General features: G+C 39.3%; 2 protein-coding genes across 6 annotated transcripts in view; one reads left to right on the forward strand and one right to left on the reverse strand.

Annotated features, from left to right (window-relative positions):
* smash (smallish) overlaps positions 1-25,798 on the forward strand; it is a 62,977-nt gene that overhangs the window by 25,084 nt on the left and 12,095 nt on the right. For all 5 annotated transcript variants that reach the window (XR_010654472.2, XR_010654473.2, XM_036819247.3 and 2 more), the window contains 6 exons: positions 1,159-1,213; positions 10,917-10,959; positions 21,688-22,032; positions 23,066-23,272; positions 24,559-24,701; positions 25,090-25,246. Coding sequence is in view for 3 of the 5 variants with exons in the window: in XM_036819247.3 (XP_036675142.3) it covers positions 21,922-22,032; positions 23,066-23,272; positions 24,559-24,701; positions 25,090-25,246 (618 nt within the window). In the remaining 2 variants the exon portion in view is untranslated. The remainder of the gene's footprint in view (positions 1-1,158; positions 1,214-10,916; positions 10,960-21,687; positions 22,033-23,065; positions 23,273-24,558; positions 24,702-25,089; positions 25,247-25,798) is intronic.
* On the reverse strand, positions 13,342-14,142 carry LOC139352875 (uncharacterized). The gene is made up of 3 exons (XM_070995513.1): positions 13,930-14,142; positions 13,557-13,874; positions 13,342-13,497 (listed from the first exon to the last, which is right to left on the reverse strand). Exons 1-3 carry the CDS (start codon positions 14,011-14,013, stop codon positions 13,342-13,344), a joined length of 558 nt encoding a protein of 185 aa, XP_070851614.1. The 5' UTR covers positions 14,014-14,142.

Here is a 25,798-nt window from a genome sequence, read left to right on the forward strand (position 1 = left end):
TGCCGCATCGTCATCTTTTAAAAATAATTATACATCTCAAAAATACGACCTCAAGGAAGCGTATAAAAAGAAAAAGAATTGATCTAGAGCTGTTACCAAAAAAAACTGCATTGATAAAACATTTAAAGAAAAATCATTTGATAAATTCAAAGCAACTCAGGCCCATTAACATAATTTTTATTTACACAATATTAAAAATTGAAGCATAAATGGGCGAATGTGTTTGACTATTATAATGATATATTCGCGCTTACAACTGATTCAGTCAATTATATGCTTAGACATAATCAGTTGGACGGGTTTCTCTTTTAATATATTTTTTCGTCTTTTAATTTTGTAGTTTTATAATAAATATGTTCGTTGATATAGCTCTCATGGGAAATACATTTTAAAGATCGGTGTTGGTATATTCGTTATATGATCCAAATTGATGAACGTCTTTTAATTTTGTTAGTGATTATTTGTGAAGACATAAAATGGAGCAAACATACAAGATCGAAGCGTTTGGAAACTTTGTCAATGTATTTAAGTTCATAAAGTAAAATTAAAAGTAAATTGTGAAAACACAGACTTAATGATGTTATTGAGTTTATTGTTAAGAAATTAAACTAAGGGATGTATGTGTAAAAGTATCACAACTATAATGAATTGGCTTGTCGTCAGAGCCATGATCATTATCTATGCGCTGACTTACTTTCATATTTACCAACTAGAGAGTATTTAGAACTTTCAAATTCACAGCTAAGTGTGAAGAGTTGGAACAACCATTTACTAGCAAAGAAACAGAACATTTTCTTATAGATTAATTTTTAGCTGAGCAATGACAAATTCTTATGAAAATGTCTTTTGGCCCGTTGTAAACGGAACCGTTGAGTTAGTCCGGTTGGGAACCACTTTAAAAAAGAGAAACAAATCAACAAGTTGAAGTCCCTCTCAACTGTACAGTTTTTGTCGTCAATTTTAATGTTTAGTTGCCAAAAAACTTGGTTTTTGTTTGTTTTATGGTAAAAAAGATATGCCCTAGTCCTCAGCGTTTTATGGGTCTTTAATAACACTATTGGAGGTTTAAGGCTAATTGGACCGTTAAACTACAATTTACCTCTATACTTATATTTTGAATGTTACAATATTTTATAGCTTAAATATTTCTACTTACAGATCCCAACGAGAAACACTTCGACCAATATCGCACTCAATCAAGGAATTTAAAAAGGTGAGCTGGCCGCATATATGCAGACATAATATTAACAAAGTCCCCGACATCCACTCAATCGCGCAAAAATGTTAGCCAAGGGTCGTTAATCAAAAGGCATCAAAATAAAACGCTCAGTTTGCCGTCTCACACGGCGCGTTGCATCATTAACGTTGAATCAGCAGCTATGAGATACTCTGTGTACTATACAGGCGCTGGCATACCTGCCAGATACAGATACTTATAGATCTGAGAGTCAGCTCAGTGAGTGCGCCGAGTGAAACAGCGTCAAATTGCATTTAAATTGAATGAAATTAATTTGACATGCAAGCTGTGTTGAGTCGCCGCCTGAACTCAACTCGAGACTTGTCTGCTTACAACAAAGCGTTAAAGTTACATGTGTACAGATACGCACACTCTAAAGGCAGCGAAAGATACCAGCTACAAGATACAAGATACGCAAACTGCATCCAGATAAAAGGCACTGCACATGTCGGTCAAAATCAAAATGACATCCAACCCATGCAGAAAGAAACCTATAAAGGGGCGAAAAAATAAAGAGAGCTGGCACATATAGGAGTGCAGAGATTCTAAACACATCCCCCAGATACAATAGCCTTGGGCATGGCAATAGCTCACCGCCTGCTTTGTGCTTTCTTTTAAAAATAACTTGGAAGGTGATCTATGCCTAGCTGACGGGCTCTCCCGTTTTCCAAACAAACTCCTGTTCCTGCAAATGAATTATTTTCATCAATGCTTACACGGAGACAAATACGTACTACAAAGAACATTAATTGTACAAACAATTTTTTCCAAAGCTTTTTTTATGTTGGCATTATTTTAAAACGACGTTCTTTCTCTATCAGCGTTTTGCGCTAGCCAACCGTTAAAAATTAAGTTATAAACTTTTTTGTTTGATGAAGGTTGATGATGAATTTGCGTCTTTGAAGTATTAAAATTTCCCATGCCCAACTTTAAAAGAATTTGTTCCTCTATGACATTCCGAAATCGAAAGACTTTTGTTTTGTGTGGATCCGAATGAAAATGCTTTTATAGTTGCAATGCCCTGGTGATGGCGTAGGCGTTTCCATTTTTCGCATTTTGATTTCCTTCATTTGTACCACTTTGCTGCCAGCTATTTTTCCGTTAGCTTTTAGTAGCTTCGCGCCTAGCATTGCATAGAAATCCGTTTTGCATCTTGTTGTATATTGCTACACTCTACACAAAATCAAGTATTTTCAGTGACTAAACTTCTCCAAGCATCGAAAAATACGATCTCGAGAACAAAATACAGCTTTCAAGAACGTATTTTCATGACAGGAAACACTCGATTTCAGTAAGTTCTTAGAAACTTACGGTCTACAGCAAGAATGAATTATTCTTATATGTAGAAATATTTGTACTTAATGCAAGTACGATTTATTAGTAAAGTAAGAGAGTTGCAGGCATGATATAAGGACAAATAAAATCGGTGTATATATATCGTAAATTTAAAGTGGATTTTAATTATCTGCAAGTATGAGCAATAAGAACTGGAAACTCAAAAATATATAAATACCATTAGTCTTATAAGTTTACTTATGACTTTCCGGTCACGGGCAATAACACCGTGTGTCTTATGCGCCCTTTATACTGAGCACTTTTAGAATAAACATTTGGGAATTTAAAGAGTTGATCGGTTTTTAAATCCAAATTTTACTCAATTTAAGACCTTTCCGGTACGAAAGTTTTTAAAGTGTTAGGCATGAAACTGTTCTTAACTTAAGACTGTTTGTACTTCTTTTTTTTCGGAGTGTAGTGGCTTTAATCGGTTGGCTTCAGCATGAGCAGCTACATATGTATGTATCTGCAGTGTCTAACAAAGACTTTGGCAGGCAGCTAAATGAATGATTGCCTTATTCGTTGTCATCTCTGGTCCCCGATCGCTTTGATCTCGGCACCCAGTGTGGGATTGCCTGATAGAACGATTTCGGTTGCCTCCAAGGTTAGGCTTCCAAAGAAATATTTTTTGTTTTATATCATGGCTTTGGACTTTCTGCACGACTTTGTTGGGTGGGCTGTGAACAGTTTGTTTCCATTTGTAAGCATTGTTCGTATACCTATCAATGTTTTGGTTGTACGTCTAAAATTTAATTAGATTGTTTAAATAAATACTGTACTACTTTTGTGTATATTTTTGATTGCGTATCTGTTATTCAATATTTGTGGTTGTGTTTATTTCGAGTATGTTTTACTTAATAACTCGGCGCTATTTTCAATTTCATATAAAGACGCCTTTTCTTTAAGTCAAAGTAGGTACAATAAAAATTGTATTTATATTTATATTAGAAAGTATAATTTAATTTTTTAAAAAGGCACAGGACATATTTTTAAAAGAATAGGTGTTTTTCAAACCAAAATCTGCATGATAGTTTATTATATCGAAAATCTGTATTAAAACAGTACTTTGTTTCTCACTACCCGACAAAGCGCCAAAAATATGCTTTTTACAGCTAATTAATTCAATTGCTTATCAATAACCCCCAACCACGACCAATTTGCTAATAAGTACCCACATTAAGCACACATTCCATTGGAATTCTTCTGGGCTGGGCCATTTTATGGGCGACCGTTAAGCCACACCCCAATTTAACCGAACTTATTACTATGTCCATCGAAAATGGCATTCTTAGCAAATTTAATTCTCAGTTTCCGAGTTGCTTTTTGATTTATTTGGTTTATGGGGATAATTCGTTGCGGCACAGAAATTACAATTCTCGCAGCACATAGCCGATGTTAAATCATTATGCATTGACGAGCGTCGTTTAATTAACCATGAAGCCCGGCAATCGAAGGCAAAGCGTAACCACAAAACTGAAATTAACTAAGAATCTAATACAAAAGTATGAAGCCAGAGCCCGTCACCTGTCGGCAGTATAGGATTTCAGCGTTCGAAAATAATTTCGCATATTTGCCTCTGAGAACAGAAAAGCACGGCAAACACGTGAGACGTGAGAGGGCGCGGCTTAGCCCCTGAGCCAACCCGACATTCGCAAATTCTCATCAGCTTTATATCTGCGGGACTCCCCCGCCCCGAACATCGGAGCAATTCAAAACGCGTAATTGTTACACCCTGATTACGCGACCGCAGCGAACCACAAATTAAACAAGAAAGGAAGCTTCGGCAAGCCGAAGTTTATACACCCTTGCAGCTCACCCTAGCAGCTCCTACTTACATTATAGAAAGCGTTTATTCCTGCACAGAGAGAATTGTGACGTTCTCATCTAGGATGAAAATGTTCCTCTAGTTTGGCGGGAATTCCAAACAGAGTTTTAAATATTTATAGATTTTTACAAACACATGTAATATGTCGCTGAAAAGGTTATTTAATATGCTTATTAAGCGACCTTTGTTAAAATTGTCAAAATACTTTTAAAATAAGGTAATTTTTTGCCAATTTTTTCAAAGTCGCTTTGAACGAGTTCTTTTTCAATTTCACAAGATCCGCTAAATACCAAATAATAAAAAATACATACATACATACAAAAGTTCTGAAATCAAATTTTGTAAAGAAAAAATGAGTGTACATTCGTCTACCTGTTACATAAGTTCCGACGAATCTAGTATACCATTTTACTCTTCTAGTAACGGGCATAAAAATTAGTTGGCCGTTAATCATAATAGGTAGCAAATCGAATAAAATAAAATAAAGTATAGTAAAATAACTACTAAAAAATATTCAAAATTGTGGGGGCCTTAAACTTTTGCGATCATACTTTTCAAGGAACAGAATAAACCCTGTGATACGTTCTATAATATAATTGAACCTAGCTCGATTGTTTCATTGCACTACGAACTCACCGCCAAACTGCGCTTCTCCGACAGTTGCAGTAAAGCTGCAAACCTTGGGGGCAGGGCCATATGGAGATCAGCAGCCAAGCTAGACTTCCATGCTTTGCTGGGTCTCTCAAGGTATGAGAGCAAAAGTATTTTGATTTGGGGGGCTGCGGATGTGCGGACTGGAATGAAACCTTTAAGATGCAAAAGTATTACTCGGATAAAGTGAGCTTGAATTAAAATAACAATATATAATTTTTACATTTCTTAGTAGGTACCTTACGGAATTGTTTAAATTACTCTTTAATTTAATGGTAAGAAATCAAACAACCTTAAATTTGCGATCGATATAATCAAATTAATCTTTTATTTTTTTATCTGTCAAAATAAGACATGCTCCCTGTTCTTAAATGCACCTCCCAAGACTTACGGTCACCCAAGCGCTGAAGTGATCTGAAATATTTATCGATTTTGATCGCCAGGGAAAGATAAGCTATAAACCCGCAAACATCGATCGCTCCAATAAACGCAAAAGCGAAACAAAATTGTTCCACTTCAGTTGAGAAGCATAAAAGCAAAAAAAAGACGAAATGAACACAAAAACGAGAATTAGAGATCGACAACAGCACAAAAGTAGTTTAAAAGAAAATTTTTTTGCCCGATCATTGTGCTGATTCTACTCATTGAATTCTATTTGTAATTGTGAGTGTGCAGAGGGAGACTCTGAACTTTGAATACGAATGAAATGGAAACTAAGCATCGATTGCAATTGAAAAACTGGAACTGGGGGAAGTGGCTGAGCAATTTGAGAAAACTAGCTGAAATTATAGGCCATACGGTAACGTCGATCCGCAGCGGAAATCACTCGTAATTACAAAAAGAGCCAGTCAACAGAGAGCAGTGGCTCTCAAACTGCGATTTAATTGTATTTTCCCTAGTTAATCACACTTTGTTTTTGGTCTCTCGAATCAGTTTGTACATATATACATATTCCTAAATACATTTAATTATATTCTGGCATTGGCCTTGGAATTTAAATAACAGATTTTGGTTTGCCCTTTTTTCTTCACATGCTGTCTCCCACGCGTGTTGTTTTAGTTCATATTAATATATCGCTTTTTGAGTTGTTTTTATGCCTTTGCAGAGGTATATTTTCGTAAAGTTAAAGGGTATACAGTGTTCCGAAAAAAAGTAGAGTACAGGCTTTCTTACTCTGTGTTGTGTGCATATTTATACCCGTTACTCGTAGAGTAAAAGGGTATACTAGATTCGTCGGAAAGTATGTAACAGGCAGACCCCATAAAGTATATATATTCTTGATCAGGATCAGTAGCCGAGTCGATCTAGCCATGTCCGTCCGTCCGTCTGTCCTTCTGTCCGTCTGTCTGTCCGGATGAACGCTGAGATCTCGGAAACTATGGGAGCTAGGCTATTGAGATTTGGCGTGCAGATTCCTGAGCTTCTTACGCAGCGCAAGTTTGTTACAGTAGAGTGCCACGCCCACTCTAACGCCCACAAGTCGCCCAAAACTGTGGCTCCTACAGTTTTGATGCTAGAATAAAAATGTTAACTGAAATGTAATGTTCTCATCAATACCTGTCGATTGACCCAAAAAGACCCACCCTAACGCCCAAAAACCGCCCACAAACTTCAAACTTCTCGGAAACTATCAAAGATAGAGAATTGGGATTTCAGATTTAGATTCCGTAGCCTTATACGCAGTGCAAGTTTGTTACGCGAATATGCCACGCCCACTCTATCGCCCACAAACCGCGAAAACCTGTGACGCCCACAATTTTTATGCTAGATAAATAAAAATTTGCCACGCCCACTTTAACGCCCATAACGCTTAAATCTGTATACCGCCGGTAGGTGGCGCATTTTAATCTCGCTTTGCTACTTGCATATCTCTATTTAGCTGAGTAACGGGTATCTGATAGTCGAGGTACTCGACTATAGCGTTCTTCCTTGTTTTGATTAGCATCAACTAGTATCTCAAATTTAAAACTATAAGTGGTAGTATTGCATCATATCCTTAGCAATTCCAAAACATATAAGTTTTTAACGATTTCTTAGTGGGTTTTCAAAAGTTGCTAGAAAGCAGTTTATACAATCAATTCCAAAATTGGTAAACCAAAAATAGGATACAGAAGCTTCACGCAAAAGGATGTGAGCCTATTCTAATGTTTGTTAGGGTCAAAATAAAAATAAAGTTGCTCCCAACTAGCACTTTCAAGCGCTGATTTCGCCACATTTTGCTGGGTCCCTACAAATTCCTGTGGCTTAGTCAATTAGCCTCGAATTCGTTGACCCAAAAGCTTCCCGAGCCTCCTACCAAGTTCAAGTGCGCCCCACACTCGCGGGCTGGCAGCCATGACCACATGGACATGACAACATCTGCTCGGGCTGGCAGGCAGCAATCAAGCTGCAGATGCGGTCACATTGAAGTTATGCCGGCCGGCCGCGAAGGGAGAACCTGAAATCAAGTCTGCTTAGTCATCGAACTTGGCCTAATGCAAAACACTGGCAGCCGACTGCCGACTTGAGGATGACTCAGCCCTGGACTGGCAAAAAAAGCAAATGAAAAAGAAAGACTGAAATGTGCTACCAGTTTAGCCCACAGAGCCAAGAATCGAAGATCCAAAGCTGAACTGGCTCGGTGCTTCTGCTGCTGTCCTACTCCACTTCTTCATGGACCCGAGATTCCAGCGTGTTGTTGGTTGTTTGTACTCGGTTGCTGGTTGTTATGCCCAGTCATGGTTTGTCGGCTCTGCCACGAACGCCCGCCCTCAACAGGCGATATGTTTTTCCTCGCGGAGATGTATCTAATGGAAGCATTACACTGGGAAAAGTTGTTTGGTGCAAAGTAAAGGTAAATGAAAAATTCAAAACGGTGCAGATCAGAGAACTTTAATGTTGACACCGTGGACGACAGTAGGCGTAGTTACGAAACGCATCAGGAGAGTGTGCGGAGGCTACTACTACAAATACCCGAAAAACTGAAATTGTGCTTCGATGTTTGGATCTTAATGGGGAAATACACCCATAGAAAAAGCAAGAGAAAACGCTATAGTCGATGGCCTCGACTATCGGAAACCCTCAGCTAAAAGGAGTGCAAGAGAGAGATGGAGATATGCATGCAGAAAATCGGCTGTTTCCGAGATTTCACATCACACCAACACGCCACCTAGCGTCTAGTCCTTTATTTGCCTAAAACTTTTTTATAATGGTCTGATTATAATACGTTTTAATTTTTAAATGGGTATTGATAACAAAAACAAAATCCCATATACACTTACAAAATCTTCAAAAATGACGCTTGATAGGTCTTAGTGTTATGGACGTTTGGCACTCCAATGAAACAACATTCTATCTCTTATAGATTCCAAGATCTCAGCGTTCATACGGAGAGACGGGCTTGATCGAGTCGGTTATTCCAATCCAGAATTTATAGGGTCGGAAACACTTCCTTCTACTCTTTTTCTCTATGAGTGACTTGTATAAAAATATAAGGAAAAGTGTGGGGAAATTGTAAAATTGGAGCTATTTATGAAAGAAGGTTACTAGAGATTCGAATTAAACAATATGCACTGAACAATTTTACTCCCCAGCTTTTGTTTTGTTTGACTTATTATTCATGGTAAGTAAACAGTACTTAAAAGTATATCTCGGAACTCGAAGGTTACTGAGCAGTTCACATTATTGAAATCAGAATGGGTCCCTCTGTTTGATGAAAACATTTTGTGGAACTACAATTGTTTGCCCACAGAGCTTTCTTAATTCACTAAAAAAGCTATAGGTTTCTCTCAGTGCATGGCCACATTCCTGCCTCCCATATATTTCGTACGTGCTGCGGTGTACGGCCCTCAATTAGTTATTCACATAACGTGCTAAACCAAAATGCAAGAAATGTAAAATGATGACAAAGCCACCCCCACCCGCGAGTTGATTAAGGCCCGCATCCAGCAGCACTGGCTACTTATGCCTGCGAGGGGGAGCTCATCCTCATACTCGCCACCATCCGCATCCTCGCTTGCATCCAGCAACTCGAACATTGTTTGCCTGTCTGGGCTTTGACAAAACTTTGCATGTCATGTTGTCATTATGGTTCCTTACCCTTTTTCGCTTCCTCGGAGCCCTTGCTCCCTTGCAAGAGCGGATCCTTTGGCTGACATTGTTTGTCTACTTCTTGGGCTGCGGTGGGCTCTTCGTGTCTGCCGCAGCCGGATATTCATAGACATTATAGACACTTATCATCGGTTTAGGCTTCACGCCTTTTGTCTCAGCCCCAGCCAAGTTTGCATCTCCCCTTTTCAGCACCTTATCCCTCCTCAAGCAAACCCAGATCCCTCTCAGGTTATTCCAGTGTATTAAAGTTGTCAAAAGCCTCTGCTCACCCTCCATTCAATGCCGTAAATGCTTTACAAACTTTGAGAGGAAAAAGGTTTGCGGAGTAAAAGTGTAAAGTGTACTTTCGCAATATTATTTGTTAAATAAATTGCCTAAAAAGGTTTCGATTTTGGGTTGATTTCATAATTACACTTACGTCTATCTGAAACTAATTAAGCTCAAATTAGTTTCAAAAGCCGAATTATTAGCCATTACTGAAGCTTACGCGTATTTGGGTCAGCGGTATTCGTCGAGGCCTCTATCAGGAGGTCTGACGTCAGGCCCGATCACTGGAATATATGGGACTAGGAGAGCAATAAGACTCCATAAACCAAAAACTGTGTCAATGGAACACAAAGAGACTTCTTTGTTTAAGAGGTCGTTAGCTCACCACCAAAATCAAAGTCGTATAATCAATACCCCAATAAACGTGAACAAAAATCGTTATTGATTCGTGGCTGGTAATATTTTTACTTGAATTGATAATACCAAAAGGCGGTATAAACTGATTGCATAATCGGGGAACCCACAACACCTTGCAACATTTGACCACAACCAAATTGTGGAGTGTAGCAATAACTCGAAATACGAGAGAACTGCAATAAGTTGTTTGTTTGCAAATCAGTTTGGCATTAAACTTTGGCATTTCGCTGGAGCATTATTTTAATATTTGGTATTACAAACGGATTGGTTATGAAACGGTGGGCAGTGCACACCCAAAAAGTTCAAGTGTATGACGACACGATAGTAGCACTCAGAACCAACCGAAAAGTATCTGACAGATACACACGTCGATGGAACGACTGCATCGCCTGCCTCGGATTGCCTGGCTTGCCTAACAAGCGGAAAGCAAAAACATAACAGTAAAGTAAATTAAGTAAAACCACACACCAGAAGCAGCCACATAAGCAGAGATACAAATGCACTGCGGGCAAGAAGCAAAAAGAAAACCGGACCGAGCCGGGTCTTAGATGAGAGTAAATGTTGGTCTAGAGTGTCCGAGAATGGAGAACACAAGCGTTTTGTGTGCAAGTGGCTAAGGGGCTGTGGGAGGGGCTAGCTGGCTGTCTCATGGCAAAAGTGGCTGACCTCGAGAATTCCCGCTCACGTTAGAAGCCAAAGAGATCACTCAAATGTATCGGTATCTGTATCTAAATCTAAATCGGTACTGGCCGCTCGCCGGACTCTTGTTCCTCGTATCATCGCTTTGGGCTTCTTCACCTATGTCGAGTTCATATGCCTAAAATTGGTAGCTTGCCTCATAAGTTGGTTATATTCTTTTGGGGCGAGCAGTAGGTTTTGTTTTTCTTTCGATTGAGACTTGATTGCGGTCTCTTGTGTTAATATATTACTGCCAATAGAAAATACAATAGCGCCTCCTTAGGCGACTATGAGACCTGGTTTTAAAGATATTCGTTGGAAAAAACTTTGTAACTCGGCTAGTCGTTTTAAGGCTTGTTCGTTCTTCAAGTTTAATAGTTAGCACTTAACTAATTACTGTGTTTTCTTTATTTTCAGATAATATTCTTAACAGTGACAATAACTCAATTATACCAAATCGGTAAGTTATGTTCCAAAAACAAATCTTTGCCAAATGACTATTAAAATCGACCCATATAAAACCAATTGTGTGCCATATGTTCCCTCCCTAAGTTGTGCAAACTTTTAAATCGAAACTACCACAGATTAGCGTATGTCGAAATCCAATTGCAATGTGCAGCATTTATGTATATTTTACAATACACTTTCGATAGGTATATATATACCAGTGACAGTTTTTATTATTTAAAAAAATAAAAACAACCAATTTTTAACCGTCTTTCATTAGCTTTGTGTCAAGCAAAAAGAGCGGATTTGACGTCGTAGATCTGATTCAAAAAATGTTCATTTTAAATTCCCATTTCCATTTTATATTACCGTAAGGGCATAAAAGCACCGGCTTGCCGAAGTTAGCTTACTTCTCGTTTTCATGAGGTTTTGTCAACAAAAAAGTGGTCGACGATTTCCGGTGCCGAAAGCATTACACAGGTGCTGCACAGAATACAAGCATTCACCAAAATAATTACAGTATAACATCCGTTAAAAATAACAAAATTTCTCAAATATGCACAATAAACGGAAGTTTTATGTTGGAGAATGTCGAAATATTTTTTTTTTTTATTAAGAAGTAACGCCTTTGTAACTTTTCAATATAACCGTGTCGATCCAGCTTTGTATGTTCGTCTGTATGAACGTCGATAATTTGGAAAGTGTAAGAGCTTCAAAATTTAACATTTTCCGAGAATATTTATTTCATAGCCTGGGTGTAGAACATTTTTTTAACGTTGAAGAGAACCCTTTCACGCCTAATGCTCAGAAGGGGGTAATAATGAAAGGCAAACCATGACTGATTGAGGCTTAGGCAGACAACACTTGTAAACTTAAAGACCACTGCGTCCTGCTAGAGGGATAAATTAATCAACCACTGATCTGAAACTTAACTTTACACTATTTCACAATTAAGACCAGGTTATTAATGAAGACTGCTGCTAAGAGAAGACTTGTAACTAGCTCGGGACCTTATTAATATTCTTTATAGACAAATGGTATATTGTATTCGGGGAAAAGTATGTACCAGGTATAAGAAATCGTTTCTCACCCCATAAGGTATATATATTCTTGATCGGGATCACTAGCCGAGTCGATCTTGCCATGTCCGTCTGTCCGTGTGAACGCTGTGATTTGGAAACTACAAGAGCTAGAGAGGCTTGTTAAGTGAATTTGCACGCCCAAAACGATGATTCCTACAGATTTAATGCTAACAAGAAAATGTGAACTAAATATATTGGTTTCGACTCGAAACTCGACTAAAGCCATCTTCCTATTAACATTTTTGGTTTGAATTGCGTTTTCAAAAAATGGTTTCTATATATTTTGTTTTGCGTTAAGTTAGTTTGCAAACAATTCTTTTACTTTATGTATGTGATATTCTAAAGTCTATAATATGATGGAACCTCAAGGTATTTTTGAATACAGATTTTTTGTCAATTTCATTGTGACTAAAAAGTACACAAATTTGAACAAGGGGGACATTGAAACAAGAGTACATTTTCTTCCTCAGGGGTGGTGTCGACATGATAAAGTAATGACAAGTCTTATGCTGATGCAGTCACTCTGGATATGTTCAGCTTTTTTTTCATTATAATTCTTGTTTAACGTTATGAAGTGTAATTTTCAATCGACGAATGCAAATCTGACATTCGTGTCAAAATGCATTCTCATATCGAAAAACCAACGCGAAGACAAGAAGTAATCGCCAATGGGAAAGGGAAGGCGTGCTTCGTGCCTTAGGTAAAAACCTTAATTATTTGTCGACCCTGAAATACTTTCTGTAAGTACTTTTTTCTGTTTAGTAGAAAAAAGCACCATTGAAGCAAAATCATAGGCGATTTTCGAAGAACAAGGTGATTTTCTTGTTTTTTTTCTTTGAGCGTTTATAGCCGCAGAATTGAAAATTTGCAGTGATGGTCCAATCAAAACAAGTGATACACCAATCGGAAGGTATCGCAAAAGTTAAAAAAAGAGCGGCGAAAGTGTAAAAGTGAAAACGGTGAAAATTAGAGCTTTTGGGCCGGAAAGCCAGGTTATTAGCCTAGTTTTATTCTTACTGAGAATTCGCGCCGAATGACACTCCATTTGTTAAAATCCGATGCTCCGTTCCCAAGACATGGTTTTGAGAGACTTTCCAAAATTAAAGTGTTTGTCCCTTTCTTTGTGGGTTTGTATGAATCCCTTTTTGGTTTTAGGGTCTTGGGGACTTTTTTTTTTCATTTTTAACTGTACATACTTATAAGTAGATTGATTCAATATCGGTATAGAATTTTAATAAAACACACTGTACAAATTGTCTTGTTTGCTTATTGGATGATTAAGAAAAAAACAAAATTATTGCACAATCTTAACTTTACGAAAAATTCTCTTCAAACGAAAAATATATTCCCGTAGAAATTATAAGTAATTTGCCGGTGTACCACTTTATTAATATTAAATACTCCCCAGAGGGAAGCGGAACTGGAATCTGCTCTCCTATGAGATGAAACCCAGTTACGTATACTGGACCCTGTAAAATATAAAGTATGTATTTAAATTCACTAGTTTATGATTATAAGTAAGTCTTACCAAAAAGGGACAAGTGAAATTAAAATTGGAATGTTTTTTAAAAAGTTTAAAAACAAGTATAACCGGAGCTTCATATGGTTTTCGCAGAAATCGACACCCATCAAAGGTGATGTTGTAGAGCCAAGGCTTAAATCCATTGCCCCGCTTAAAAATTTGAGCATGTACTCGAAGGTTAGAGACTACTTTTTGCACAGTTCCATTGAAACTTAGAGTAGTTCTATCCCTTCGAATCGCCTTTAAACGACATGTGTGCACCAAAATCCAATTTGTATCCGCTGAATCACAAACAAAGTTCGAAAACTTGAATCTGGAAGCGTTCTTAACGAAAATTTCTGTGTGTGCAGTTTGACTTTTTCTTTTAGGAATTACTTACAATGCAACCAATTTCAAGGCTAAAATATAATCCAAGGATTATATGTACAACTTTTGATCCAGTTCCCATCGTGCAGAAAGCCATATTTTATACTAGTTAAGGCGAAACTCATTCATCGGTTTTTCCATTGACACTATTTTTTCGTCATTACCGGTCAAATATATATCTACATTTAAATATAAAAATAATTGTACCCAATAATTACCCATAGACTAAAAGGCTAAATAACATTTGATAATTTATAATTAAATGAAGAAAACTCTGTTAATCCTAAAAGGAAATCACGGTAGACGGCAGTCAACGTAGTGACGAATCGCAAATAAATTGTTCTCATTCGACACGCCGCCATACAATATGCCAGTGTAGGCAATTGTCTGTACGGTTTAATGACGCGTGCCGGATGACAAAAATTTATTAAGCGTATTTATTTAGTAGATCGTATAATACATTTTCGCCACAAAATTGAGACCAGAACTTTTGTATGTTTAGGATGCGATCTACACTAGTTTTTTCCCTTACTAAGGGTAGATTAAGTGTAAGTGTAAGAAAATAACATTTTTTTGACAATGTAAATTCTTTTTTTAAACGGATCTTGATTCCATAAAAACCAATTATTCTTTCTTTTTCATTCGAATTAGCCAAATGCCATTCAACACCTATCGGGTCAAAAAAAAAATTAAAAACTGGGGAAAGTAAACTTTGGCTGTGGGCCACCTATGGTTTAGCTGTTACTAAGCCGTAAAAAGTGCCTAAAAATCGAAAATGTACACAAAAAAGTTCAGGTTTAATAACGCTTGTATAAAAAGTATACCAAGCTAGTATTGAATTAAAAGTATGGAAACAAGACTAAATATTACTCTAGTCAATATTTTACATTTTAATTTCTACATTACAGAGTCTTGAATTTCGATTTGTGGTAATATTTTTAAATAATATTAATAAATAATTAAATGCTCATCTTATCGACTCAAAATTTCTCCCGTTTTTTTGGTATACAACAAGTTAAAATGTATATTTGTCTTAAAAATAAAATGTTTCCTAAACTATTATGAACATTCGGACCATATTCCGTTAATTTTTATGAGCTTAACAATTGGTTATAACCAGCTAAGAACAAGTCAGTCCTTACAAAGCAAAATGTATGTACATATATACGCAGTCTGTCAATTTCAAATCTAATATTAGACAACGAACGTTTAATTTAGAATGACTGCCAACAATTAATACATGCATTAGACCCCAAAGCACATTTGTGCCCTGTACTCTCAGAAAATTAGGGGTCCAAACAATGGAAATCCGTTGGGTTCTGTTGCATGGCCAACGATGCGCACAAAAATAAAGTTTAGGTTGGTTTTATGCTGCATGTGTTTGGCACATGTGCAGCAGAGCCATCGGTGGTTTGGAGGCGAGGTGGATTGCTTCTACCTCATGTTGCCGGCACATTTTCTTTTTGAACTCCTTACTTTCAGCTGCGTTGGCCGCCGAACTCTTTCCCTACTCAAACGACAACACTAGCCTCAAAATCCAAAAAAAAACAATGGGGAAAATGGCTCTGCGCTTGCTTCAATTTGTTTTGCTTCAAAATGCCCATGCCACAGAAAGACATATCGGGAAGAATATTTAAAAAAATTTGCTTTTTAGAACTGAGCTTGCATTTAAAATCATTTCTAACTCTATGAAGTATGTATATACATACATTCTTGATCAGGAGCACTTGCCTAGTCCGTATGAAAGGCTTAGTCTCAGCTTCTATAAGCGCAAGAAGGTTAGGCTTAGGTATCCAGAATCTAACAATGCCTACGTAGTGCAAGTTCATTTCAGCCGAGCAGTTTATGGTGGTTTCACTCTTGTGCTTACCGAAATTAAGGTTATAAAAAACCGACTTGCATAATGCTGATCGCGAATATATAAAACAAACTTTTATATTTTATCATCGTTTAAACGCTTTGGTAATAAAGTGTGTAATAACCAATTTTGAGCTAAAACCTTGTAGAAGGAACTCAGTTACGATTACTTCAGATTAAATCCTTCTTGTTTTCTTCCTTCTATGTAGCGAATTAAACATTCTGTCACGCCTTGACACAAGATCGTTTTATAAAGCCAAACTGCTGTCCATGTATGAAATTTTAATTTCAGCTACAGAACATTCTTGGCAACCTTTTTTTCTGGGGCGTGTCTCGTGGCTGTGGAGCTCTGACTTTTGGTGGGTGTGTACGAATTTAAATTTTTAGCATGTAACTCATTTTTAACGCAAACAAAATAATTTTGAACCTACTGGCGGTACGCAAAATGGGTCAGGCCGAAAAGTGAGTGTGTGCAGGTCGAGGGATTGATTAAATAGCCCAGACCGCAATGCATATTAACGAAAAGCGGATACTGAAACTGTTCTTTAAGCGAAAGCGGAGTTAAGAATGTAGTTTCTGCTTGCACAAAGTGTGTAAAAGCCCAAGAAAAAGGTTAAACACAGATGGCAACACAGTTTGCTAGCAATTTCAGGCAGCCAACAGCAGCTGGCTTGAAATGCAACGTATCTAAGCGATACAGATACAAATGCTCCGAAATTGAAATCAAATTGCCACCATAATGCAAATGCTGCAGTTTGTACATTGTTTGGTTTTCCTTTCATTTGCTTGTTTTTCCCAATTTTCCTGTTGATTTGGCAATTTTCAGCCCCGCATAGAGATAGCAATAGTTGCTGGAGACAGAGATGGAGACATGCATGTCGCTGCAAAGAGTTACAAATTGCAACTCAGTGCCAGAAGAATGTGCCATGATAAGTCAATAACTATTATTAACACAGACCGACGCTGCCGCGCAGTAACTCGCAGATTGAGATGGCGATCTGAGATGCAGATACAGAAATAGCCGAACAATTTCAATTGCCGCTGATTGTATCTCGATGGAGCGAAAGTGCATTTCGGCCTTATCGATATTGAAATGTTAATGAACTGAAAATTTTGCGTGTCGAATTGTCGAACTGTTCGCGCTGGGCATGTTTTGAAGATCTACGATCAGATCGCGGCAGCGTGATAATTGCCCAGCTTTGTTCAGTGTACTAGCATACCGAGATTGCCATTGCTGTGATTGGAAAGGCAACAGTGACTGACAAAGACCAAGAGCAAGACTGAAAACCCCTTCGAGACTTCACTCTACACTTCACACTTCACTTTCCATTTTGTTGTTTTCTGGCCACGCTTGAAAAATATTTCAATTAATGCAATCGAAAAATGAGTGGGCCAATGAGAAATAGGAATCGTGGCTACAACAAAAAGGGTAAAAATAGATTTTCACCATGCATTTTCTACATTTCAATCGGTTTATCACGGAATCTGCAGATATATTTTTCAGTTTTCCTTTTTGTTTCATGATCTTTATTTTCAAAGTCACTCCAAAAATAAAATAACGATAAAGAAATTACTTGAAGCGATCACTGTTTCTTAACTTCTTTTTGAATTGAATAGCTATAAAGCTAGAGTCAAAAATATTCTATAATCCCGTCCCACTTCCATTTGAATTGCACAACAACAGGGTCAACGTGTTTTACAATTTTCAAAGGGATTTGTAAGCTTCGGAATGCCTTACATGGCAAAGTAGTTACAATGGCAAAGTTTAATGAACGATAGACTAGGATGGGACCTCTTTGTGGTCCTCCACCCCCATCACCCACAGCTGAGATACTTGATTGGCATCTATTAACCTCTCGATCATTGCACAACACTGGGCAAGTGAAATCGACAGCTGAGTGCCCGTGGAATACGTGTACACATGCTTTGGCATGGCATGTCACCTAATGCGCCTGATATCTTGCGGATACCAACATGTAACACGAAGAAAAGGCATTCATTGAAGCGCATGGCATGGCCGTCGTTTCGATTTATGAGCCAACCCACGACATAAGCTGTTGGGAGGTGGTTCGGTGGTTCGGCGGTTCGGTGGTTCGGTGGTTCGGCGGTTTGGTGACTCGGTGGGTTGGACTCTTTGAGTGATGGCTGCACATCAGCGCCCACAAAAGCAGCCGGCGACACTTTCAATTGCACGCCTTGAACTCGGATTCGGATTAGATTCGGGTTCGGACTGCGGATTGAAACGGGGACGGGAAGTTGTACTGCGAAAAATACATTTCCACTACAAATTGGCTTTACTATCTCATCCAATTTTAGTGTGTGAGAAAATTGTAAGATTAATACCAAGGTTTCAGGCAATTTTTCCATAATATACCTTGTTTTTCCGCTTGTAATGTAAAACTCCCTCTTCAAAATGAAAAAAACATTCGGGGATGTTTTTGTCAGTGCAGTCGCACTTTCTCGGTGTCGCGCTTTGATTTGTTTTCCATGGGTTTTCTTGCTTTATTTTTATGGCTTCTTTTGGCGCAACAATTTGAATGTCATTAGTGTCAGTGGCCGGCAACTAACGGAGCTTGACACCATCTCGTCTCCACCACCCAATACCCACTGATGATTTTCCGACGCCGACCCGCCCCACACACCCTGTGATTTTTCTTTTTCACACTTTTCAGCGCGACCGAGAAACAATTTTAATTTAAAGTCACGTTAAACATTAACTACAATGCCACTTTCCAGCTGGTCAACTCATCGAGCTGGTCTACTTTTGGTTTTGTTACCGAATCGCGGCCCCTAGAAAGTGTCGCCGGCTCCATTCGAATGAGCTGGCCGCTCAGCAGATCATTAGCGAGGTCTCCGCTACTCAAGCGGCATCCAAGAGTACTACGGTTATTATTTGTTTTCCCCAAGGAAAACACAAACTCAGCCATTGTTCTGGGGCATAGTGCTCTGCAATCTGATTTCACTTGCCTGATAAGGTAATACGTTTGCCCCTCTTTAGATTGAAGTCCCTGATAAATATTTAATTAGATATTTTGCTGGTACAGAACGGCCTGGTTATTGTTTGTTCGCCGTCTTCTAAGTGGGAAACAGACAATGATCGTCTTCTATGAGCACGGAGTTCTGTTTGCCTTCGCATTAGACGATGGTAAACAATGAGCAAAAAGCTTCTAGCTGTGATTGAGTGGCTGGGATTATGGTGATTCAGAGTAATCTACAGGCGGAGGGGATTGAACTAACTAAAGATTGAACTATTTGAAACAGACACTCGGAAAAGTCATTATTTGTTGAACAAACCAGCTTTTCGAGATTATTTTCTGTTTCATGTATTTTTTTTCGTTTTGTTTAGTTTTAGCGGTAGAACTAACCACTTGAATGACCTTGTACAAGTACATATGTAGTTGTTGTTTCACTAGCCGTAACTAACTTTAAAGTACCTTTAAAAATGTAAATAGGTTATTCCCTACTTGTGCGTTTGTAATTCCCAACTGGTACAATCGCTTAGTGAACCAAGATGGTTCTATCCATTTCGCTTGTCTCTAATCATAAGAAGAAATGTATACTTCAAAAAGTCTCAAAACCTTGCCCTTGTTTGCCTGAAACACAACTTTGTGTGGATCGTTGGCCTGGGCTTTCTTTGATGTTGCCAATCGCCGCTTTGGAGTGGCTCTAACTGCTGCTAATTAGCTAAAACACAGACCCACGGAGAACGTCCAAGACAATTGCGTGGCATTTACGCGCCGCTCTCTGCAGAAGAATTCCCCTTCCCCATCGGTATTCTCACTCTCTTCCACTTCTCGACTCGTCATCAAAGTCGCCATTATTAATTAATTCAGCACCCGGGCCCATTCAAAAACATCTTGATACAATTTCCAGCCAACAGCCGACAAATAGACGTCCCCTTGGCTTCGAGTCTCGATTGGCGCCATTAAGATAAGACTTAACGTTGATCTTTTCCTAACCATTTTTATCCAATTATCATTTTCCTCGCTTAGCAATTATTGTTAATTTGTCGACACTGGGCGAGCAAAGCCAGGCTTGGGAAAGTTGGCGCGTTTCTTATGTAAAAGATAAAGCACAGTCTTGCCTTTCTGTTAAATTTAAATTATTGCAATTTTCTTCTTCAGTGGTTGATTAAGCACAATAAAAAAATTCCCTTTGGCTCAGTGGCGGATCCAGAATTTGATGGTGGGGGACACTTGTTGAGTAGAAAGCAAAAATTTGGATAAAATACATTTTCCCGAGTGGGGGATCTATCCCCCACATCCCCCAATGGATCCGCGCATGCTTTAGCCCCCTGTTCAAAAATATATTGCCTATCTGAATGGAGTAACTTCCTAAGTAGAGGGGATATAAAATGTTTTTACTAATTCTAAAAATAACTTCTTTTGATAACCACGCAGATATTTCTAATGGTTGGCGTTGAAAGGATAGAGAGATAAAAAATGCACCTCATCTTTTTGCCCCTAAATACCTTTAAGGACACTTATTTTTTCAAATTTCTTATTAATAGGACACGAAATTATCCTAAGAGGATCACCATTTTGATCTGTGTATAGTAACTGCTGCAGTTGGTTAAATCCTCAGCTCACCGCTAATTACTATAATTTTAGTTTTGCTTTAATTTCTCTTGGCTTTTTGTTGCAATTATTCATTATTTCTAATGTCTTCGCTGTTGTTGCTTGCTGAATTCATATGCAAATAAGCATTTAAAGACTTCGCCAATGAGTGCCTAACATCACCATTAGTGTTGATTAGCCCGTGCCGTTGTAGAGTCTCTTCTGGCGTCTCGAGTCTTCTGTCTCCGATGCTCCATCTCAAGTGCCTGTCCTCTCCACTTACAATACTGGAGTGCTGAAAAGCGTTGGCATACTACATGTGCTGATCAAATTTGCTATGCAAGAGTGCGAAAGAGAGACAGCGTAGAATAGTGATTATGAGCAAATCAAGAGTTATATGACAAGCTGGTGATAATCTAAGTCGATGGCAGAGTCTTTACAAACATATTGTACTTAATGGAACATTATCAGGGTTCGGAGTGCCGCCTAATGATCAGCTTCAGTTTCGATTTTGTGCCCTTCACAATACAGGAAGCCGTGGGCATATCTAATACTTATCAGCTGTCATATTAACCTCATAATCAAGATGGATACAGGTCTAGCAACTCTTCCCCCCAATGGCAATAGCCCGCTTCTCTTGCAACCTTTTGAACCCACTTTCTGGGCGAACACTCGAAACATGCTGGGATGCATTCACAGAAAATTAACAAACAAGCTCGATTACAAGAGGGGGAAGACAGTAGAATACCTAATAGTTATTAATTAGTAGGAGGGAATGAAAACCGTAGCAAAACGATCAAAAAATACCGGGTCACATAGAGTGAGCGGAGGGCAGGAAAAATAAAGAAAAACAAAGCAGCACAAGCTCGTAGGCCGACAGATGGATGACGAACGATGCGGATGACTCCGTGGATGGGCCGGTGGATGATGGTGGAAGACGTTGGCTGGGGCACGACGACGATGATGACTGCGGCAGAAGCTTAAGGATTGACCCGCATACCAGCGTGTGGGTCCCAGGCCAGTGGCTCATCCACTCAGGCAGAGGGACGCGGGGGAAACAATTGCACAATTAGATAAAGCATCTTATGGATGCACTTTGATGAATGTTAATTGAACTCCGCACTGTGCTTTTCGAGCATTGTTCAGCTGTCGTCGTCTGCCAGTTGAGGAAATGCCTGCCAGTTTTTCTGCAGATCCTTCACGGATGCGGTGCCAGAAACTAGCTCAGCAGACGATGCCACCTGCCCACTCGGCATCTCCACCGGGGTTAATGGTTCCTAGATGGGGCCGCCACTCGCATTCCGACACCATATCAACATGCGATTCATACTTAGTAAGGTGTTTCTTTTGTCTTGCAGCTAATGAAATTGGACACCTCCAGAAACCCCGCTCGATGTGCGTGGGTGGTGGCGCATCACCTGTGAATCGAACTCGGAGCCATGTTGAGCCGCTGACCAGAGGCCAAGAAACCCGCGTAGGAGTCTTCTGCCATGTGAGCAGCGCTCAGTCAGCGCACACAACAAGCAACGAACAGCAAAACTACCGAAAAGAAAAGCTATCCAGGGACAGGTTGCACTAACATCGAGCTCCAAATGGAGGCCCCTGATCAGGATGTCATGCTGGAGGGCGGCGAAGACCTTATGTCCACATCGGCCTCCTCCTCCACAAATGGCGGGGACACTAATGGTTGCGGCAAAAAATTGGTGAGTTTTTCCCTGATTATAAGCCTAAGTGTTCACAAAGTAAAGTGCTGGAGATGTAATCTGTTACTCTCGCACGAATAATGGTAGGTAAATAATATGCAGGAACCCTCAGTGACCCTATTTCACAACAAAGCACTTTAAGAATATTTCTGGTAAAACCAAAAAAGTATTTTAGTGTTTAAGTGTGTAAGAAAAGTTCTTAGGGAGTTCCTCTTTAAGTTAAATTCCTCCATATCGACGGAAACATTTGCCAAGCACCATTTGCCTTTTGCCATGCTGGGTGCTGGCCTAATACTGCATAATACCACAACTGAGTGGGTGGGAAATACGTCTGAAAAGCACTATGACCATTGCCAACGTTAAAGGCAAGAGCACGCTAGAGGAGTGCAGAAAGCAATAAAAATAACATAAAATACTTAACGGTTTCGTTTTCTTCCAAAAAATAGTGGCGTGTATAACTTTTCAAACGTTGCACGAATGAACTTAAATTTTATTTAAAGTGGTCACTGCTCTTACTTATTTTCCATAAATTGATGAGTACTTTCTAGGCTTGGAATATAAGGTTCATCTGAAACCGCAAAGGGTTTGCAATACTTTATAAACTGCAAAAAAATTGACTTTATTGATTCCCTCCGTAATCATATATGACTCAGAGCTTACCCAACCTACTTAAAAGGTGAAAATAAATCACAAAACGCAATCACTTAAGGACTCAAGGTTTTCCTTGACCTGAAGTATTAGCCAATCAGAATTTCCATATAAGCCGATGAATATTTTATGCAATTAAAGACCGCTCAAGGCTGCCGCTTAATAAGCGAGATATTAAATGGGACTTAAGAGCAGAAAGTGCAGGCAAACTGCCCACACGTTTACATGGGAGCAGTATCGGTGACTCCGCACCCGGGAATCTGGTCGCTGGCATTTGCATTTGACTCTCGGTCTTGATCCCCTGCCCCCCAACTCCACTCAATTGAAAGCAATTCATGCTAATTAGAAGTGTTATTGCATTTACTGAACTTATGGTTAATTGCAGACCGTAACCTCGCCGGATCCCACGTCGTACGTGACCAAGCAGCGAGTGACGCGGCCCACGCCGCCTGCTCCTTCGAAGAATCCGATGCAGTTCGTCCAGATCAAGCCCTGCAACCTGTATCAGACCGCGCAGGAGCAGCTGAAGAAGGCCGAGGAGGTCAAGAAGCTGAAGGAGGTGAAGAAGGAGGAGCCAGAGGAGTGGCAGAACGTAAGTCCATATCATAGGTCACCCCGATCCAGGAAAGCCGAACCATCATAGAGTCCCTTTTTGATAGATTACGGCGATATTTACATGACATTTAATATCCGAAGCTGTTTCATAATGAAAGTTGTGTGTCGAAAGGGTATTTACGCATCGGCTCCCTTTCTTTTTTCGCTTGCTTCTCGAAATGGGTAAACCAAAGCGAAACCACTTGGGCATGGCACATGGCACATGGCACATGACTCGTTATGGCCGCTCCAGTTTCCAATGCACGTCGCCCGTTAGCGGACAAAAAGATATTGCATTGCATAATCACTATTACATTTTGTTGATAGTTTTTTCCCTGCCGCCTGCTTTTTTATTCGCTTCTATTTTCTTTGCACAACTCTGTGTGTTACATGCAAATTTGCTGCCCGGCGAAGAGCTGCCTTTGACGTGACTGTACCCACCTAATTACCTAATCTGCCAGTTCGATGCAGTCGCTGCATTTGAAGTGCCTTTGGACGGATGACCAATGTTCCATGGGCAGCATGTTCACCCAAATTTCAGAGGTTCCCAGACATAACTTTTGCGTTACGACTGTGTGCCAAAAACAAAAGGCAAAAATCAATTAAAATGCGTAGAGCGTTTTGGAACTGGGCGACCGATTGCGATGGGAAAGGAAGTCCAAATGCCGCTTTAATGGTCTTGGGTGTAAATTGCTTTCTTTTTGTTTATCAACCACTGCGAGCTTTTTATTCAGCTATCTGAATTGCAGATCAATAAGACCATCGGAGCCAGCCGGAAGCTTCTTACCTCTTACTCAAACGAGGAAACAAAAGAGCTCCGGTGAGATTAATATTATGCGATGATTGTCATTATCGACATGAAAGAAATATTCACGAGATAAACTGAACGCAGATACCAGATCATTTAGGCAGAGAATCGTTCGTTGTAATCTGAGGTTCGGCACATCTCTCTGATTCATACGAAATGGGATCAGAAATTCGCTGTATGTATAGATACACTGCGGACAGCCGTCATGAAACTGGGGGAAGTTCACGCGCTTCGAAACATTTCACCTTTGTCACGTAGTTCCGCGGCCGCGTCAAAACTTTTTAATTGCCATCAAAAGAAACTTTTGCTCGTCCACTTCCACAGTGCGAATATACAATGAAATTTACACTTACACGTCTTCCCATTTTATTTTCTATACTAACTTTCGCTGCCTTTCTGCCCCGAAACAAAACACGGCCAACAATGCGATCTGGTGACAAACAACAAACTACAAATAACATGGCAAACAAAAACAGAACCTTGACAATTGGAAATCATCACGGCGAAAACGTGTCGAGCACATCATCGATCGAGCGGTGGAGACCAAGAAACTCGAGCTGGAGGAGCATGATCGCATGCGCCGAAAATCGAAAACATTCACCGAAATGATGGAGGAGAGGCAAGTACAAGTCCCAGTTCCGATCGAGTGTCAAAGAAGTTGAAGTATCTAAAATAAATTTGTATCCTACTACATGGACGACAAAGCTCCATAGTTTATAAAATGTTTTGCAAAATATTCTCCAACTAACTTAAGTGTCCAGTGTTCTTTCAGTCGTGTTAATGTGCTGGTGTTAATGTTTGATGCAAATAGTCTTGTTTTAACAAAGATTCAATTAATAATGTTTTTAAATATTTTATTCAACATATGTTTCTAAGCAAAAAGACAACTCAACATAAATGGTGCTGCGGTACCAAATTGTAATCCACTTTTAAACAAACCTAACCAAACCGACCCTGTCTGCGACCCTCCTGGATTTATACAATTACTGAATAAAATATCATTACAGGGCTGAAAGGGGCGGACCTCGGGGGCGTGCCAAGCTGGCTTCTCTGGCCGTATACAACGAGGATGAGACCAACGATCTGAGTGATCTGGGAATCGGAACCAGCAGCGCCAGCGGAAAGAGCAGTATGTCCGAGGACTACGACAACAATAGTGTTATGGTGCGTAAAAGCGAACTATCATAAGAGGGGTCAATGTAAAACATCACCACAGTTTCAATGGCATAATTAGCTCCGTTTCTAGCACCAGTCCATTTCTTTCAGTTTCTCCGTCTTAATACTTTTTCCATCATTAAGAGTCATTTATGGCGTGTGCTTGTCGCGGCGTTTATACACAATTACAACAAATTAACAATTAAATCTAATTTATAAACATTTCGCCGCTAAGATAAGGCTCAGACTTTAAACTAAATTGGAAAGTGTTGCCAGCAAAGCGATGCGACGCGGGCTAATAAACACAAATAGTTTATTAATCAAATACGCGTACAAGCACAACCACCATCAAATCATAATCATAAATAATAAACAATGAACCACAAACAATCCACGATGCACAGACAACAAAACGGAGATTACTTTTAAGATTGAAATTGAGCGAGAGATTGAGCTGCGGATTGAGCAATTAGAGGCGCCTGTCCTCATATGTTCCACCGTGAAATGTGGAAATATTTGTTAGTTAGGGAATTGGAAAAAGAAAAATGCAGCAAAGACAAG

This window comes from Drosophila suzukii, chromosome 3 (genome assembly GCF_043229965.1).
Source record: "Drosophila suzukii chromosome 3, CBGP_Dsuzu_IsoJpt1.0, whole genome shotgun sequence".
Taxonomy (NCBI): Eukaryota; Metazoa; Arthropoda; class Insecta; order Diptera; family Drosophilidae; genus Drosophila; species Drosophila suzukii.